We start from the raw sequence: 20560 nt of genomic DNA, 5'->3' as shown, positions 1-20560 counted from the left end.
GGACAACTACGTCTTCTCATGTACGACTGTTGTATGGTCTCTTGAAGAGGTGTGACTTAGTAGAGGGTTGTAGCAGTGATGAATTATGTTTATGACATTCCTGGTCCTAGGAATTGGCAAAGTGCAAACTCTGTTTAAGGTGAACTGGTATGTTAGTCACTGAATACTTCCTGAGTGGCTATGCTACAATTCCAAAGTGGTCCTAGCTGTTATGGTAACCATATGCTGAGACACAGCCATGTTGCCTTCTCATCAAACTCCTCTAAGCCCTTTAAGCACCATTCCCCCATTACATTCACCTGAAAAAAAAAGACAACGAAGAAACTAAAGGAAATTCACCCAGAAACATAGGAGACCAATCAAGTGGTAGAAACATGACCTTTCTTCATGAGGTCAAATAGCTTTATTGTGATTAAGCACTACAATACAATATATATCAATAAAAAACCTCTATGGTGTATATAAATTATTCCTTCCATCCATAAATTTTCTTTCAGCTTTCTTTTTTTATTTTTTTTTCCATTTCCATTACAGCTTTGGTAAAATGTGGTTTTATTATATTTTTAAATACTTTTAGCTTCACAAACTCACACAAAGTACAAAACTAATCTGAATTGGGGATATTACAATCTACACAGTGGTGTTTAGTGGTAGGAAAAAATCTTACCTCAATGAATTCATGTCACTAGTTAAGCTATAAAGGCATACCTAGCAGACATGACAAAAATATGCACCATTAACCAGCAAACATTTTTTTTTCCAAATTAATTTAACTTTTCTTTTTTACAGGTTTTTCCAGCAGCACATCACTTGAGCATAGTCAGTACTCGTGTCCTCAACTGATTATTCTCCTGTGTTCCTCTTCATTTGAAGGCCATGATTTATTTGTCAAATAATGCACCTCTATTCTCATGAATCTAAACCACAGTGTCAGTACTTGACCTGCCACCCTGCATTGTTGATGCTTGCACAGTTTGTCCTGCAGCTGGCAGAAATAACTGGAACATTATTGGAGGGACAGTGTGGGGCAATCAACCGGAGGTTGTTCTGTGGGGCAGGAGGTATGACATTACAGTAGACAGGCATTCCAGTGGCTGTAATTGTTCCTTGACCTGATTGATTAGGTAGCAAGATTGGTTGTTGATATGATTGTTGTGGCAATCCTTGAGAACCCTGGGTCATTGGCACCTAGGTAGGAATACGGAAAGATGTAGGGAAAAAAAGATAGCAATTACTAAGTAAGTTAAAGTAGGTTCCCAGTATCCCTATATTCATTCTAGCTGAATTTGAGTATACTGTATGTTCTGCCAAAATGTGCTATTTTCTGCTGCTCAGAATTGTTCTCATCTCTGAGGATTTTTTGATTACAAAAGGTTTTGAAGAGAATTCCCTCTGCTTTTAGGCTTAGAAAGTGTCTCTGTCATGACCTGGGATCAGTGCAAACAGAAGACTTGACCCTGGTATATCTAGGCCATCTAAAAGGCCTAGACCTTTAACTTGATCATTAACCTTTAAAACACATTTTCAATAGAGTCATTCTGAAGATGTAAGGGGAAAATTTTACACATAAGCAATTCTTCCACTTCTATTTGTGTCGCTGAAGTGTTTTCAAAGAAGCTGAGGGAAAAGGGGAATGGTTGCTCAATCAGCACAATCTATAAAAATGAATTAGATGTCATTTAGTTTCTTAACTTTCCAGAGAGACCAGTAGGAAGTGTAAGCACAGGCCACCTCTCATATGCACTTGGCATAACTCATAGAAACTAGGTATAAAGGTGGGGAAATAAGTCTGGGTAACTTACGGACTTGGTAAAAATCAAGCCACTGCCTTCCCACTCCCCAGAACCCAATAAACAATAATCCATCTGGCTACAGCTTGTTATAGAAGACATGGTGAGATCCTTGGCAGGAGTCTCCACAGATGAGTAATTTTTAACTGGATCAGGCAAAGCCCTCAACTTCATTACAGGAAACAGTACTGCACTGGCAAAAAAGAGAAGAAATGAACAATGTTCTTATATTTTTTAAAATTAATTTTCTTCACAGGAAGAAGTCTAATTCCTTTGTTCTTTGTGACATTACCCTCACTGCAGGCTGTAATAAATAGTTCATCTGAAGCATTCCAAAATCAGAACGAAAATCAGGAATACTAAGACCATGTAAACAGGAAGCAAAGAAACCAATTTGATTTAGAAGTGTATTCATCAGAAGGCTTCCTGCCACACACTATCCCAATGAAGTTGTAAGAGCACTGTGTGATGCAAAATCTTGATTCAATTAAGCACTCTCCAAGAAAAAAAGTCTTTCCTTACAGTTCCTAAATACCTGATAAGATGACATGGCTGGATACTGAACCATCATGCCTTGCACCTGATTTCCCTGTTGATTATTCATCAGGTTCTGGCTTTGGGGCGGTTGCTGCATTCCCATGAGACCCTGGAACCCCTGCTGCTGGTTTGGCAGGACAGGCTGGTAACCTGGAAGAAGAAAGAGGTCTTCAAATACCCTGTTGCTTGTAGAGGCAAAATTACAACAGTTGTAAGGTACAGCAAATGATCCCACATTTTATAGCCACATTAGTCAAAAAGTTACTTGTTCCTGCAGAAATGTTACTAGGAATGAAAATGGAAGTGCAAAAAACAAGTGCCATGAGCTGGCACCCCTGGCAGGCTGACCTGAGTGGGCAGCATGCTTTTGTTACGCTTTTTAACACTGTGGCAGAGACCACCTGGAGGAATGTCTGACTGCAGCACAGGGCTGTAAAGCCCTAAAGAGACAGAGGGTGCTACTGTCTTTTGGCTCCCAATAACTTAAAGGACACCGGCATTTGGCCTTCATGGTCTAACCTGATAATTTATTTCAGGTCACATTTCTTACCTTACCCTCTTACCTTCCTTGTAATGCAGCTCCCTAGCATGATATAAACAGAGAAGCCTTTATTTAATCAAGAAGAACATCTCTATACACACTGGTTCTCACTTGCAAGGCTTTAAAGGTAATTAGAGCATATTAAGGGTCATTATGCACCATACTATTTTCATGTGTGTCAATTAGGGATTATCCCCCCCATTGCTGGGTAGGAACATTGCTAACATACCAGTGCCTGCACAAGGATGAAAAGCTGATGCTTCTCTTTTAACTTGTGACTAACTCCTGTGTTTAAAGTCATCACAAAATTGCCGTTTTTCGGCTAGGATGGTTCCCCTAGGACTAACGGGCAAAGACTGGATGATCTAAAGAGCCAAGCCACTAATGAGGCAGCAGTGTGGATGGGAAGGTAAGCACAAATAAAAAACTGCTCATGCAATTGCAATGCAATTTTGCCTGGGAATGAGCCTAGACAGATTGAACTGGGCAGCTGGGTGATGCTGATATTTAGCAATTAAGAACTTTGCAGAAAAAGCAGGAAAGGAAAGGAAGATGCAGAAGGATCCTGACCTTGAAAAATGTGACCAGACATATCCATTATAAATCTATGAATAATTTCTCCTTAACACACTGTGTTCCTTAGCACTCATATATTTAACATGCAGTTACACAGTGCACTATCAACTCTGTAGTGATGTTTTTACAATAAGCGTGTATCAGACAAAGAACTACCAGAAGGAGCAACTCTGTGTCATCTTTCTATGACAAAATTGTTTCATGTCTGCTCAATTTACAGTAATTTCACGACCATAAGGCGCATCGGACTATAATGCGCACCCCCCGGGAGTCATCAACTTTCGCAACTTTGTTGATCATATAAGGTGCACCGGACTATAAGGTGCGCTATTTATTTGCAGTGAGGAGCTGCACGGCGCGCAACAAAGTAACGAATTACTGGCAGGTGCTCAATTTGCAAACATTTTTCAAAGATCGGTGTAGCCTTTAAACACAGCCCCAGGTGCTCTCCCCATGCAGCAGGCCCCAGCACTCCCGCCCGCCCCTGGTGCCCGCTGGCACGGCTCATGGCTCCTGGCTCCCACCACGCGGCTGCGCTGTGTCCCAGCTTCCACCTGGCCGGTGGTGGCGCTGCTTCTTGGCGCTTTCCCGCGGCACTTTTTTGCCGCTTTTCCGTGGTACTTTATCGCCACTTTCCCGCGGTGCTTTTTCGCCACTATTTGGCACTTTCCCGCGGTGCTTTCTCACCACTTTTCAGTGCTTTTTCGGCACTTTCCCGTGGCACTTCTTTTCAGCTTTTTCGCTGCTTTTCCATGGTGCTTTTCCACGGCTTTTCACCGCTTTTCCGTGGCACTTTTTCGCCGCTTTTTTTCTGCTTTTCTGCGGCGCTTTCTCGTTGCTTTTCAGCGCTTTCCCACGGCGCTTTTTTTCCGCTTCTTGGCGCTTTCCCAGGGCGCTTTCTTGCCACTTCTCAGCACTTTCCCGCGGCGCTTCTTGGCACTTCCCCGCAGCCGCACCGCTTCCCCTGCTTCTCGCTGGCCGGCAGCCACGCCGGTTCCCGGTTTCCCCTGTCCAGCGGCCACGGCACCCACGGTTCCCAACTCCCCCTGCATGGCCGCAGCTCCCGTGGGTCCCGGCTCAGCTTGCAGTTCGCACTTCCGGGTTCGCAAATTTCTGAACTTTGTACATCAGATAAGGCGCACCGGACTATAAGGCGCACTTCCGGGTTTGGGGGAAAATTTTAGTCAAAAAGGTTCAATATACTTCAAAAAGGGAAAACCATAATTTGGATTTTTTAAATTATGTAAGAGAAATAAAATAAAAAATGTCTCCGTTTCTGCTGGTCTATTGTCAATTGATAGCTTTCCTTCTAAATCTGTTTTTATGCCAGGGAAATGTTGAGATTTCTGGTCAAGTATTTGGCATTAAAGATGCCATTCTAGAGATTAATGTCTCCAGTCAACTGAGCAAAATTTAAAAAAAAATCCATGAGAGATTAACTTGGCTGGGATATAGCATTAAACATCTCCCAAACTCACTAGATTATTATACAATGAGATTTGCTCTTTTCCTATGCCCAGATGCTGTCAGCATACTTCTTATGACTAAAAAGTACCAACATCTAAACTGCTGTAACTGAGTTTACAGAAGGCTTGTACAGCAATAATAAAATTACAAGTCCTCTTCTGCTCCAGTACACCAATTATCGGGGAAGGGTATAAAGGATAGGAAGGAGGACTGGAAGTTTAAGTAGAGGGGTGTCAACTGGCAGCAGAAGCAGCAACACGAAATTCATCTCCTGTCACCTCTGGCTGTTAAAGTGCTAGATGTGTAAAGAACCATAGATGGGTAGTGAGCCAGGGATCAAGTTACACTTTTGGAGAATGTAATCCCACACTGGCTCAGAGAACTGGATGGTAATGCACTGGCAAAGGGTGGCAGACGTGCTCTGCAGAGACAGACCCCAGTGGGGTTAAGTAGAAAGCAGCTGTTCTGTTATCTCTAGTAGATATGATTGCATTAACATTACTTTTGTCAGGCTACTGCTAATGCCCTGCTGTGTTTGAATACACAGCTCTCTCATCACCTAAGCTTTGTGCTCCATATTCTCCAAATATGACAGATTTATGACCCAGTGCAGACATGACTATCAAACTGAAACAAAAAATCATGGAAAAGTTGAAGTAGCTACCCTTATACTAAACGTATATAATCTCCTGGGGTAGTACAAAAACATAAGAGTCATAGAATGGGTTTGGTAGGAAGGGACCTTAAAGACCATATATTTCCAATGACATACACAGACATAAACAGCCCTGAAAATCTCCTCTCTACTAGCAAGCACTGCTTAGTACTTGACATAACCACTCCAGGTTTTAGGTACAGAAATATGAAAAGGAGATAGGCTGAAGAGCTGAGGTCCACTGGGCTATGCATTATTATTTTAACAATCTTATTCTAACACTCTTCAACGACATTAGCGATTTCTCTTGACCATAGGACATGCGCACCCCTCACCCCTGTCCCAACCTGCAGACTACATCCACTACATCCCTGAAAGTGAGAATAAGACCTTTCCCCTACTCCTTGTGTAAGCCTTTTGCAATGCTCTAACCACACAGAAAAGCCTCAATACAAACACTTCACATGTACTCTAACATACAGTAATTTCACGAATACAAGCCGCACTGTTTTGACCAAAATTTTGCTCCCATACCGGGAATGCAGCTAATATTCAGGTGCGGCCAATATGTGAATAATTTTCTGACATTTTCAACCCTGGGAGTGCAAACCAAGTCAGTGCAAACTGCAAAATCGAGCTCCTGCCAGTAAAACCCTGCATTTATGAGGTTGTTACAAATTGATACTCTGTTGCGCGGCGGGTGGAGCTGCTCTGTGCAGGCAGCACAGGGGGTGGGGAAGGCGGGGCAGCTCCCTCCTGCTGGCCCCGCGGCTCGGGGGAGGCAGGGGCAGCTCTCTCCTGCTGGCCCCGCGGCTCGGGGGAGGCAGGGGCAGCTCCCTCCTGCTAGCCCCACGGCCCGAGGGAAGCAGGGGCAGCTCTCTCCTGCTGGCCCCACGGCCCGGGGGAAGGCAGGCAGCTCTCTCCTGCTTGGCCCCGCGGCTCGGGGGAAGGTGGGCAGCTCTCTCCTGCTGGCCCCGCGGCTCGGGGGAAGGCGGGCAGCTCTCTCCTGCTTGGCCCCGCGGCTCGGGGGAGGCAGGGGCTCTCTCCTGCTGGCCCCGCGGCTCGGGGGGCTCCCGTCCCCGCATGCCGCTGCCGCAGGAGCAGGCAGGCTACATCCCCGCCTCCCATTGTCACCGCAGGTGCTGGCGGGCTCTGTGCCACCCCTGCTGCTGTGGGGCAGCGCCGGGCCGGGGTGACTGAGCCCAGCAGTGGCGGCGGCCAGCCCCGAGTATCCCCGCTGAGCGGCAGCGCCGAGCTGGGCCACCCAGCCCTGTTGGCAGCCCCGAGCCCTCATGGCCCGAGCCGAGCCAGTAAACCCCGCCCTGCCATGGCTCTGTTACTAATTGGCAACTTTGTTGCACATGGGTCCTCGCTGCGAACGACAGAGCGGCTTATACTCGGGTGCGGCTTATTTATGGACAAAAACCAGAATGTTTGCCAACACCCGGCGATGCGGCTTATACTCAGTGAGGCTTGTATTCATGAATTTACTGTACTTCCAGTTTGATTAGATGGGAGCAAATAGGTTGTATCCTGAATCCTCTTAGGCTTTAAGGGAAAATAAGTCACTTCTTTGTCCAGAATATTTAATGCTCTGACTTGTAAGTAGAAATGGGAATATTTAAGAAGTTTACTGGCCTGTGTGTATCTTTGCAAAGATGCTGGGTGTCATCCCTGCCTTATTTAATATTAATTATTTTTTTTAAGATAATCAGCTGTGGATGCTAGACCATGCTGTAGAACCCAGTACAGACTAAGTCAAAATCCAGCATCTTCAAGGTTCTGGATCTCAATAAAGCCACTTCATTTTACCTGATAGCAAAGCCTGACCCTTTATGTTAAATACATGAAGAAAGATGCAGGTTTGTCTGTTCTATTAACATAAAAACATGACAAAAATATATTCCAACATTATAGAGGAGGTACAGAATATTAAAAAGTGAATTAATTTTTTTTTATCTACAACAAGCTTTTTAAGTAAGAAGAAAAATGCTGTGACAAAAAAAAAGTGCCAATACCTGCTCTGCTAAATGGCTTCTGTTTCAGCACAGATGAAAGTAGAACATTTGGGACTGTAAGTGGCAATCCATTTGGACAAGAAGTTGCTAAGATCAGAAACCAGATGCTCTGAATTTTCTATCACTGCAGCCCAAATTCTCCATGTAATATTTGAAACAAGTCCTCCAGTGCTTACTGGATGTCGATATCTTTGTATGTTTCTGCACTCTGGCCAGAAAAAAGAATGGACATGGGAGAATTGAGACTATTATCAACCTTTAGCACTGTTTGTGAAACTATATCCTTTTTTAAATTTTTAAAATTTTTCCTCAGGCACAGACTATGAGAGAGTACCATTCCACCAAAATTACCTAATTTGTATACACACAGTCTTACACTATACCATGGTTTTCACATGCTATTTACTTTTCAGTGGCGTGGAAATAACACTGTATTCTCAAAAGTCTTGAAAACTGACTGCAGTGCATAATAAACCAGGCACTACTGGGCAGAGGTGGATGTTTTTGAGCTACACAGGTGTAATGAAAATGAGAACAGGAAGTGGCAACATATTTATGCAGCTATAGTTTTCTTTGTACTTGCTCTTTTGCTCATTAGCATTCACACTACATGAAGAATAATCCTTAAAAGCCTCTTTACTGTCCCCTGAGAACATACATACGTGGGTTATTTTCTAATGGCAGTACACATCAGAGGAACCATCCTATTACTGCAAGCTCCAGGGCCTCTTTACTGCAATTATATCATCCTTTATGTTATCTACATACTAGCTACAAAGTCGGATTTTTTAAATCAGGGCAAACATGAGTGACATTGTTAAACAACCAGGGGAACAAATTGTGCACAGAATTTCAATGAATACCTCAGAGGAAAGATGAGCTTGGATACCAGCTGAAATGGAAGAGGCCATCATATAATCAAGGTAATTCTCTGAACCTTTACAGCCTGCCTCACCATGATAAAAGTCATCTAACTTAAACATCCCAGAGGAGAAAGACTGCATGAGAGACCCACAAATGTTTCAATTTCCTAATGAGGCTATGCCGCTCAAAAGACAAAATGCAGCAGTTTTACATTTTCTGCCAGTAACGTCACCCAGAGTTGCAATTAGTGCATGTTTGCTGCTCCCCTGGCCTCAGCATACAGCCTTCAGGAATGGCACATTCATGTTGGAAGGGACTGTTACATTGCTCAGTTTAGATTTCAAGCATGTGTTACCAATGTTTGGAACATGTGCATGAGCTCTGTGGGCAAAGGGTGTCTGACAAGTGCAGGCAAGAGTCCCTGAACTGCAAACTTTATGTACTTTTTGTATATAAACTTTTTGTACACTTTCCACTTGAACAGAGTCCTTGCACCCAAGCCCATGCAATGCAAACACATAAACTCATAGTGCTTCTGATGTACCATGATTTGAGAGCTTGTGTGCTCCCTTTATGCTTTACTCAGCATAGTGTCACCTAAAATTCAGGTACCTCAGCAACACACTGCAGTGGCTTAGGCAAGCAAAGTCCAAAACAAAGTGAAAAGGGAAACCTCAAGCAGAGGTAACTGGGTAACTGGGCTGGGTGGAATGCTGCACAAAATCTGGTTACGCTCCTGCCTGCTCTGCAACTACTGCAGCGCCTTTCTGGTGCCCTATGCCACCCTCCTTTTCCTTTCTTCTCCCTCCTCCAGTATAGACCAGCTCAACTCCAGCAGCAACGTCCAGGAGCACTGTGGAGAGATTGAATTTAAGCTCACATGGAAAAGCCAAGGAAAACAAGCACCAACTCTTGGTGTGGACCTTTTGAAGCCCTTGAAAACATTTTAACACCAAATTCTGCACACAGAAGGTGCTTACATTTGCAGAACACTCCCCAAAACTGGTAAGAGCTGAGAAGCAAGCTAAAAACATGATCCAAAGTCAGGAAGCACACCTCTTTCTGAAAAGACTTAATGAGCTCACTCTGCTCAAATTTTTCAGAAGATGAGGTATCTGCAAATAGATAGTTGTGCTGGTTTTGGCCAGGGTAGAATTAAATTCCTTTCTAGTAGCTAGTATGGGATTAAGTTTTGAATTGGTGCTGAAAACAGTATTGATAATTCAGGGAAGTTACTGCTGAGCAGCACTTACTCAGCACTTCCTGCTTCTCATACTGTCACAGGGACGCTGGGAGTGAGCAAAGAATTTGAGAGGAGACACAGGTGAACAAAGGAATATCCCATACCATATGACAACATGCTTAGCACATAAAGCTGAGGCAAGGAGGTAGTGGGGAATGCTCAGAGTGGGCATTTTTCTTCCTGAGTAATTCTTAAGTGTAAAGGAGCTCTGCTTTCCTGGGGGTGGCTGAACATCTGTCTGCCCATGAAATGGTGAATGGATTTTTTGTTTTACTTTGCTTGCACACATGGCTTTTGGTTTCTCTATTAAACTGTTTATCTCAACCCATGAGTTTGCTCATTTTTCATTTTCTGATTCTCTTCTCTGTGCAGCTGGGGAGAGTAAGCAGCTCCATGGGGTTGAGTTGTTGGCTGGGGTTAAACCATAACAATAGTTCTTGAACAGACCAGAAAAGGGTATAATAAAATTATATGTCTGGAAGATAAACCTAGAATTTTTCATATTAGAAGTAAAATACAAAGTTTAAAGAGACACTTTAATTAACAAGGAGGCAATTTACTGAAGGCAACTCGTGGAAGGACGTTTAAATCAGTTAAAACCTTTAAAATGAGGATGGACATCTTGTTGGAAGATATTAATCAGTTTAAGAAGTAGTTCTGATAATAAAAATTATTAAAATATGCTTATTGTTCACTATTAGTCAGACCATTAAATTACATATTCCAGGTATGAAACACTTAGGAAAATGCTAGCCAGTTAGTTCTTAACACTTTTCCTGTCTCTCAAGGAAAAGAACTAATATTTTGCATATGAAACAGGATCTTCTCCCCAGTCACTCCTCCCTTTAATTACATGTTGGCAATGCCACCCAGTTCATTTCGCAAGCAGAGTTCACCTGTGTACAGTGGATATTTTAAGGGATGTTTTCGGCCTAATTTAGTTTACTTTGCTGTAGCAGGAGTAGTGCTCAGTAGAAGAATATGGTTGGTATTTATTCCCACAACTCTACTAGGCTACGTTTTCATTTAGTATTTGAAATAAGCTATGGGCAAAGTATTAAAGTGGATGGATGTAGTTTTATTTTATAATAACAAATTTACAATGCCCATGATTAAGTTATAATCAGAGAAGAAAAAATGTCCTTGTAGAACTAAACTTCACTCACAGACACATCAGTATATCTGGTAAAGTTTTTGACAAGTTTTGTTTTTACCAAAAGCTCTGAGCTGGTCCATCCCAAAGTATTTGCAAAACTGGAAGGAGTCAAAATACCGAAGCAAGCTGTTCAGCAAGATCAAATACCATCTAAGAATCACAGAATGGAATCACAGAATGGAATCACAGAATTGCTTAGGGTGGAAAATACCTCTAAAATCATCAAGTCCACCCATTGCTCTAACAGTGCCACATACACCACCAAACCATGCCCCTCAGCCCCAAAGAACCTTTGGATTTTCAAACAAGCCCTAAAGGTAAAACATCTGTATTTATCTGTAAAACAGGAGGAACGCCAGTCTAATTATGGAACCTTGCATAGGACAGTTGGCCAAGTTGTGGGAGCCACATAATGAGCGAGATCCATTCTGAGCACAAGTGAGAGCAGGAATTTGAGGCTTGTGTTTTTGGCAACCAGAACAAAGCTCTTCTTGTTCCAAGGTCCATCAGTCCCTCCTGACTTTGTGTGAGATTCTCAAGAAATGGACTGCAACCAGGTGTTTCACCTCCTACGTGGACATGTAACACCCTCCCTATGTACTGCTTCCTCTAGAGGAGTGCTGCTCCAAGGCTCTGAGTTCTTGCTGGATTCTCATGTCCAGATGTGATATGTTAGAATTGGGTGTCCAATCACTCAAGGAAAAGGTTTGAGGTTAATTTTTTGTTATGCAGTTGACCATTATCTGGCAAGTTTCACTGAAAATGATAGAATAAACTCTAATGGTATGTAAAATTAATCTATAAATTTAAGCTAATTTTGATTTTAGTCTCACCCCAAAGTGTCTGCAGTTTGGAAAACTCCCACAGAGGACACATTAATATCTCCCTCCTGGTGTTATTTTCTGTCTGAATCTGGAGATTTAAACTGCATCTTGTGCAGCTGGAATTCAAATAACTTTGTAAATAATTTTATAATTCAAGCTTGGATCTAAAATCCAAAGCACACTGCAAAGCAAATCTGCTGCAGTTGATCTATCCGTTTCTACTGTGTCTGCTTTCTCTCTGCAATACACATTAAAATGTCTTGATCTAGTAAGACATTAGAGCTTTATATTCTACTTGAAGACATGACAGATAATTTTTGGGTGTGAAATGGACATCATGTGAGCTGGAAAGATAGGTACATGACAGATGAATGCTAAAATTCCCTTTCCCCTCAAAACACAAGACCATGCAATTATTTAGTTTTCACACACTTATAAAGGGGGAAAAAACAAACAAGAATACCTATGCCTGAAATAAGGAAGAGTTAAGAAACAACAGATCAAATATGAAGGTATGAGGCAGCATATAAAACAGTACATCAAAAATCACATCAGCACACAGACTCATTTCGCCCACAGCACTCAGCAAGTTAAGACCCTCCGAAAACAAGAGAAGCTTTTTAACACAGGTGACCCACAGTTTAGCTTTTTTCATTTCAGGTAAAAGCACATCCTGCTCCAGCAGTACAGCTTGCAGGGAAAACCATGAGTTATTACGTTAGATTTGTTTTCAAAAATTTTAAACTAATGGCATCGATTCTTTCAAGTTGTGCGAGATCAAAACAATTTTTAGCTAATGGCACTCCAGCTACATTCACTGGAAACACATAAAGCAGCAAATGTATTCCTAAAGTGATTACAATGATAGTGACTCGAATAATTCTCTGCAGAGCTGAGGTTATAAACTTGCCAATGTGGCAAGTTCCTCTAGAGTGCTAGAACAGGATCTACCCAGGTGAACTGCCCTTCCTTGTCCTCTTGCTTCATTCTTCCTCAAAAAGCTCTATGAAACCTTGGTTTTACTTGTTTTGCAACCCCAATGGCTGGAAGAACTCAAAGCATAGAGCATCTGAAACCTGGATAGTTTTATGTGCTACACAAGACAATGCGACCAACTTGGGGCACTGCTAACAAAATGGGGAAAAAAAAGTTAGGACAATAACACAGCTTCCCTAGTAAAGCAAACCCTCCTGGTCCAAAAGATATGCAGGATCAGACCCTCAAAAATATACTTTTTAACTCTGCTTTTCCTGTATAAACTAAAATAAGGTACATTTTTACAAAAGCCAAGATAGACTGCTTTTCACAGATTTTTCCTTGAGAATAGACACTGCATAAAACAAATGAGTTCACCTGGGAGGGAGAAAGCCTCCTGTTGGGGTGATTTAAATTATGGCAATGAGAAATGATGGAAGTAACCCCACATATCGCAGTGTAAGATTTAGCACTTATTATATGTCAAAGAAATATCCATTACCTTTTACCCATTCTTTCACTTTTTCTATGATGCTAAGTTCCAACCTGAAAATGAGGAGTAGAATTATCTTTTTAAAAAACATTTGTATGCACGCTCGGTGTTCCATGGGTGAAAAAATGTTTTTTGCAAAGGGTGCTGAACATTTATTTAGTGCCTTTTCCTTCATCATCCAAGCAATTACCTTTAGGGCAAATGTCCAAAATCCTGGGTAAACTTAATTTATAAATCACTTAAAGATGCATATCCACCCCTCAGTTACTTTTCCACACCTGAGCAGAGTTGGTTTAAAACTTAGTGACTTCATTACTGACTACAAAGGCCCAGACAAGTAAGAGGCATGATTAAATGCTTAAATTATACACCTAATGAAATCACATACTGTAACTTCTTCTGAGACTAAAATTTTAATTAAGGCATGTTAGAATTTTGGCTTTTTTTGCCCCCCTTATGTTCCAGGGGAACAGCAGGTAAGGTCAAACAAAAAGCTTATATGATAAAATTGCATGAGAGAGCTCCTGGGAGTCCTGGCATTATTAACAAGAACATGAAAAAGGGCACAGTTGAACAGTTCAAAGATAAATTATTGCATTCAGTTTACTTTTTGCCAACAATTGGAGAACCCGAGAGAGCTCTTATTTGACAAGAAATGTATATAAACAGGCATCAAAAATAGCTTGAATGGATACAAATACAGGAAACTCAGAGCTGGAGAAATGTTTTTCTTCAGTTTAAAATCTGGATCCATTCCTGTATTTCCCTATACAAAGGATTTTCTAATTATAGAGACAGCTTTAAGAAGAACTTGTTACTAGTAAGTGGCTTGATGCTGAAAGCAAACCTGTTCTTGCTGAGAACCTAATGGCATGTAATTACACGACACTTTATTCACTTATTTCCTTTCCAATACACATTTATTTTATGTTTTGAGACCTTTTAGCACTCTACCTGCTCTTCAAAAACTGTGACAAGTATTTCTTGCTCTTCTCCTTTAAGATAAATCTAAAGATACACAGAGGGGCACCTCTTACAGACATGGTATATAACTCAAAGCTTCCGTAAGATCCAGAGAAGAAAATTCTGGTTTTAAGACAAATCCTTTTATCTCACTTCAGTAAAAAAAAAAATAGAGGGAATAGCCCGCTGCAATCCAAAATAACTGCAACACAATCATGCAGGGCTCCCTTACAGCAGCCTAATTCTGGTAAAGCAGCTGATCCAGAATCTTGGCACTAGCCCAGGCTCTGAAGCCTGATGTAAATACACTAACCCAAAGCATGTGCAGCTGTTTTGGTAATCTGAGCTTTCTGCATTTTATTGGAGACTGGGAGAGTGAAAAAAGGCACCCAGCAGTATTTTATACTTTTGAACTAAATTAATTCATGGAGCAACATGAACAGGCTCAACATCTTTGGAGAAATGAGCTTCAGACAGCACTTCCCTTTGGCCAGTACCATGAGTAAAGGTTTACATTGGAGTGCAGATGCCCAAAGCCAGCTGAGGTATCTGCAGGGAGGGTACTACAGGATCTGAGAGTATACTACATTATTCTGAGAGGGGTGAAGCCTTCTCATCCCAACAAAGCTAAGCCACTGGACGCATGTATCGCAAGCTGGGACACAGTTCTCATGACAACAGAGGTCCAAAACAGTGCTAAGAAACATCCAGGGATAATCCTGCTCTCAGCCTCTGCCTATCAATCCCAACAACCATAAGGACAGTCAACCGAGACCCATGGGCAAGCAAATAGATAATTTTGGAGAAAATGTAGGTTGCTCTTAAGGGAGATTTACTGCTTAAAGACCAAAACAGATCAAATCTGGTAGTAGCCCTTACTGTAGCCACAGACAGTTACATTGATGAGGCCTGCTGCAACTCCTCTTTAGGTTTTTGAATAGGTAATGTACAACTAAAACACCAATGTTGAGAATACATTAGTGTTAACAGAAAGATTTCTTTGGCATACGACATGCTCACTAGATGAAGAGCAGCTGCAATACTCCCCATATGTACCTGTGTCTATACATTGTGTTAGATAAAACAGTTCATTGGCCATAGAATAACTGTTATATACAATCTCTATTGATTTTGTTAGTAAATCCCTAAGAAACTGGGCAATGGGACAGCTAACTACCAAAACAAAATTCAGTATGATTCAAAAAGAGCACAAATACAAAACTAGCAGGATCAAATTTTTCATGCCAGCTGCAAACCACAGATTCACTGAATTTCAGCAGATTCATTTATTTTGGTTTGATTTTTTGGACTGACCCCTAATAAATAATGTCAGGTCTGAGGAAAAAAACTTGTTAAGTCCTGTGTATTGATCTGTCTATAACTTTGCTCTTGATATCAGCTTATTATCTTGGCATCAGCTCTTGATACTGATGAAATATCTACAAGCACAAGCTCAGAGTGCACCTCCATGCCAGATACTGTGCAAACTTCAAGGAACAGCTGCAGTCCCGACAAGTGAAGATGATGCATTCTGAAGAGAAAAGACAATTGCAGGTAGAAAAATAAGCACCCAAGGGAAATAATTTGCCCAGAGAAAGGGAGAACAACTGCACAATACTTTTCTGGAAAGTACACCAAAATATATGTGCTGAGTGCTAACACCCCTATTCTGAGCAGGGACTGCTCAGGCAGACTGTTGCTTACCAGCATGATTGTGGAGATGGATGCTCCCTGGGCTCTTGCTGCTTATGCCAGGCTGTTTTTTCTCCCACACAGCTTCAGGTACAGGTTCCTGCCCTGCCACACATCCTCTCCATTGGAAGAAGACTACAGCATTCTGATGATATGGTTAACTGCACCATGTTCCATTTTACTGTGAGCAGACTGGGGTAAACAACTGCTAGCACCCTACCACTAACAAATCCTGCCTTTTCAGCTTCACAAGCTGGGCTTTGTTTTGTGTCTCAGCCTCAGGAAGAGTTTTCATAAACACAACATCAACTGTAAATACTGCCTTCAACAAAGACATAGACACTGCCTGATGGCACTCTTCCTCCTCACGGCTTCTGCGTACACCTACAGGCACCAAATCAGAGAGTAAAAAGTGTTGAGTTTGTTTACCTATAAGGACACAGCAAGTTGCAGGCTATAGCTCCCAGCTCAATGCAAACAGGCGCAGGGATGATCCTAAAGCCAGCAGGACTTTGATAGAGCATATGTCTGCCCATACGGGTCCAACTGCAAAAATTTCATCTTTTCCAAGTGCGCCTATGCAGAATGCAATCCAATGGCTACTGGGGTCAGCAATTGATCTTAACCAGCTCTGTCCCACATTAGAAGCACTCACCTGCAACACAGTGATTACTCCAGTCCTTATACACCAGAGCCCTGGAGAATTTGCTTAAACATATAAGGTAATTTCTTCATTTCAGAGCAATGATTTTCAGGATTGAATACACTTCTGCACTAGGGAACTCAACCCTTTGAACGAGAAGATCTCCAATGGGAAAGATATGGGCACATTTATTCACACTATATTCTTATCATTGCTTTAAAAGGTTTCTGGGAAACTTGATCAGGCAGGTAGCAATCAAATTAGGGAAAGAGACGCTCTGTCTCAATAAAATTCAGTTCTACAATCTATGAAACAAATAATTTCTCAAATCCTTCTGCACAACTACTGCTTAACCTGCAAGAGAAAAAATGGGGCAAGGTGGGACTGAGCCTGCATTTATGCATGGCCCTTGCAATTGTATGTGCCTATAATAAAGAGCCATTAGAGCAAACAGTGGGTATGTACCAAGAGATACTGGCAAATAATAAACCAAATGGCAATCAGGGATGAGTGTACCTTACCTAACTGCTGTGGCAGAGACACAGGGAGCTCCCACTCATGTTTGCCTTGCAATTACCAACCCGTCTAGTTTACTGTGGACACTAGTTTACATTTCCTGTCCTTGATTAAAAATTCGTTAATGAAACTGAGTTAAGCCTTTGCTAAAACAATTGCTATGATTGAGACCTTCCCTATAGCCCTTGAAGTACGAGGTAAGAGAACTGTAAAGTGACTATAAGTAATTTCAATCAGTCTAAACACTAATTGCAATTCTGACATAGGTACAGAAGGAATACATTTCATTACTGAACTACAACTGAGCCATATCTTCCAGCTAAAGCTTTTTCTTGAAAGGAGGTGAAGGGAGGAATCTACAGGTGTGATCATCCCAGTGCCCATCCTGTGGCCAAACTGTGGATCTTACAAAGAAGGAAATAAATGAATAAAAGAAAAACGGTCTGCAAAAGTCAAAAACATTCCCCTTTGACATCTCAAATAGAACATTCCCCTTTGATATCCCAAGTAGAACACCACCAATTTCCAAAACTTTTTTTTTGTTTAACTTACTATCTATAAGCAACTTTGTTTTATATTTTAGTTTGCCTTGGGTGCAGAGGATATGTAGGGTATGAGTCTCATTTTACAGGAATTTGAGTTTTTGTTTCAGTTGGCCAAGGAATATGCAACGTAACTTGGTCATACAGTTTTACAACTCTTGATGATTCGGGCAGCTAAATTCACAAAGTCTGCCTACCTCCATATCACATGCAAATGCATTTTCAACGTTTGCAGAATAATATAAACATCAAAAAATAATAAAAAAAACAAAACAGGGAATGCATTGGAAATAAACTTTCAGCTTTGCCTTTTCTAACAAGCGTTTAGTGTCACTTTTGAAAACAAGAGGATTGACACCTAGAGTCACAAATTCCTTGTGCAATTCACAAAAGAAATTAATAGAAATGACACTCAGCAGCAAGATTTCCTGAACAGCTGTACTGAGAAATCTTGGCTCAAAGAAAGCTGAAGAAAGAGAAAAGGAGAGGGAAGCTGACTTCAGAAAACATAACTTAATTTCTGCGTTAATTCCCAAGTCTCTACCAAGGTGGACAACAGGCTGACAGCAGTGCTTGGGAAAGGGGCAGGCATCACAGTCCCTGCCCCACTCATGCTAGGGGCAGTCTTCTGCAGGCTTGAGAAAGCCTGGAATCAGGCCCGTGGTCAACAGATGTCAAAATGTCCAGCCAGAACATGGTTCAATTCATCTACATGAAAGAAAACCTCCCCTCTATGTTCTTGCTCATCTCCAGTTGTCACTGCACAGCACATTAACTGGAAAACTCCCACTATTGCTGGTCAAGAGTTATCACCGCAGAAGAGGATGTTAGTTAACTCAACCGGTACAACAATCTGAGAAGGCTGTCTGCCAAGCAAGAGCATTTTATGCAGATGTTCTACAAAACCCATGGGATCAGTCTTCTTCCCCTTATCTCCCCTCAATATATCTGCAACTGTGTGACTATAAATGATGCAAAATTTACTTTCGTTAACAAAAAAACCTCAAAACATAGCACAAATTTAAAGGTAGGAAAGACTGAATACTTGTGCTTTGTCTGCTGTGGGTCTCTCCAGGGTGATGTATTCCCTCAGAAATCACTGGGGCAGACCTGCCACAGCACATTTGCCCTCACACAGCACACTTGATATTTTGCAAACTCACCAGGGCTGTGTTTAGAATCTTCATGGCCAAAAGTATTTGCGAAGTCTGAATTCCTGATGGATGCCAGCTAAGCAATCAGAGTGATGGACAATGCACAATAAAGACCATTAATATCAGTAGTCTTCAACTCAGCATAAATACTGAAGATCAACCTGGGTGTGCTGTCAAGGTAGATTTGAGAGTGAGCAGAACTTTTTCCTTGCATACATCGTACATTATGATATCTTTTTGCTTGCCTGGAACCTAGTACACTCTGAGAGCATTACTTCTTCTTTCTGCATATTAGTTTTCTCATCTGTTGTTGGGGGTTGGGTCATCCTCTTCTCTTCTCTGTGGAATTTTCCCTATTCTGATGTTAAGAAACTTGTTAGCTACACCCTAGGACGATGCCTAGTGACAAAGGGGGGTAGGGAGGACACTGGAAGACCAGGGCCAGGGTGGTGAAGGAGGTGGAGAGCTAGTTATGGTCTTGGGGACACACTCTCTCGACCGTGCTCATCAGAGGAAGACGTCCGGGGCTGCGACCTATCACCCTCCTCACCATCCCAGCATGGGGGAGCTGTGTTCGCCGCTGCCAGTGGCTGCACTGCTGTTTTTTCCCCGCTCCCAGCCTGCTACCTCTGAGCACCCAGCTGAGAGCCACGACCCACACAGTGAACGGGGGAGTCCTTCCCCATCCTTCTCCCACCTGGGCCTCTGCTGCCTTCATCCCAGCCCTCTGCAGCTGCGCAGGACCTGCCCTGCCCCCACCACCGGTACAGAGTGCAAGGAGAGAGTGTCTGTGGCCAAAAAGGACTGGAACTGAGTTACTGTTCTAGTTTGTTGCTAATTTTCATAGCTGATATTGATTTTGTTTGTCTTGTAGATATATTGGTAAAGAACTGTTATTCCTAACCCCATATCATTGCCTGAGAGACCCTTAATTTCCAAATAATAATAAATTGGAGGGAGGGAATCTGCACTCTCAGGGAGGGATTCCTGGCTTTCTCAGCAAACACCTGTCTTTGAAACCAAGACATCTATAAAAAACCGTTTTGAGGGGTGGCATCATCATAAAATGTCATTTTGAAATCCAGCAGTGTTGAGCAGTGCTATATATTCAATTGGTAAAGTCAAGGGAAAAACATCTGATCTTCAATATAATCTATAATAAGAAGAGACCTTTAAGTGCTGAATTAGCTAAGAGTTACACACAGAGTGTGATATATGTTGTTATAATTCGTGTTTATATGGTATAAGAAGGTTGTATAAAACAAAGAAATAAAATAAGAGAACTTTTCAGCCACTGCCACCAGCACCCAGAGCCATAGACAAAGGCCTTAACTAGCATATCAACAAACCTAGCTCAACAATCCTGAAACTACTCGACAACATAACAGGAAAAGATCATCCATAAAAAACATGTCAAGTACTACATATCAGACAGCTGGGAGGTTCCAGGGAGTTCCCCCATACCAATGCCAGTTCCTGTAAATCCAATCACCTCCACCGGGAAAAATCACATTCCAAAGCTTTGGTTCCCATAAGCGAGAAACAACCCTCCCAAGGAAAATTACACATCAATACAGAGCAGACAAAGGCCTCATCAGGATTCATCAACGCGCAGGAAGGACTTTTGTCCAGGGCAGCACCAAGAAAAGGATTTAGTCTGAATATGAGAATCCACAGCAGAAACAAAGGGGACTCTCGCCTCAGGCCTGAAAAACTGTATAAAAACTGGGCTCCCCGGGATGGCATTTGTGAACACGGGGGAGATCTGGTGCGATAGAGGCCAGATCATGGTGGTGTGTTCACCTGGCACTGATTCCTGGGTTTGATGTCGTTCTTTTCGTTTGTGGCTTCCCAGGACCGTATTTTCGGTCGCAAAAATAAAAATTATTGGTTTACTATTTAATTTGGCTT

At 42.1% G+C, this 20560-nt stretch overlaps 1 protein-coding gene across 1 annotated transcript in view; it reads right to left on the bottom strand.

Annotated features, from left to right (window-relative positions):
- Positions 1 to 359: 359 nt before the first annotated feature.
- ARPP21 (cAMP regulated phosphoprotein 21) overlaps positions 360 to 20560 on the bottom strand; it is a 149628-nt gene continuing 129427 nt past the window's right edge. The window contains 2 exon segments of the mRNA XM_042780057.1: positions 360 to 1188; positions 2326 to 2477. Coding sequence (XP_042635991.1) covers positions 931 to 1188; positions 2326 to 2477 — 410 coding nt within the window. The 3' untranslated portion in view covers positions 360 to 930.

The sequence above is a fragment of the Catharus ustulatus genome, chromosome 1 (assembly GCF_009819885.2).
Source record: "Catharus ustulatus isolate bCatUst1 chromosome 1, bCatUst1.pri.v2, whole genome shotgun sequence".
Classification (NCBI taxonomy): Eukaryota; Metazoa; Chordata; class Aves; order Passeriformes; family Turdidae; genus Catharus; species Catharus ustulatus.
The sequence above is the reverse complement of the archived record's forward strand: the minus strand, read 5'-3'. Positions and strand labels throughout refer to the sequence as shown.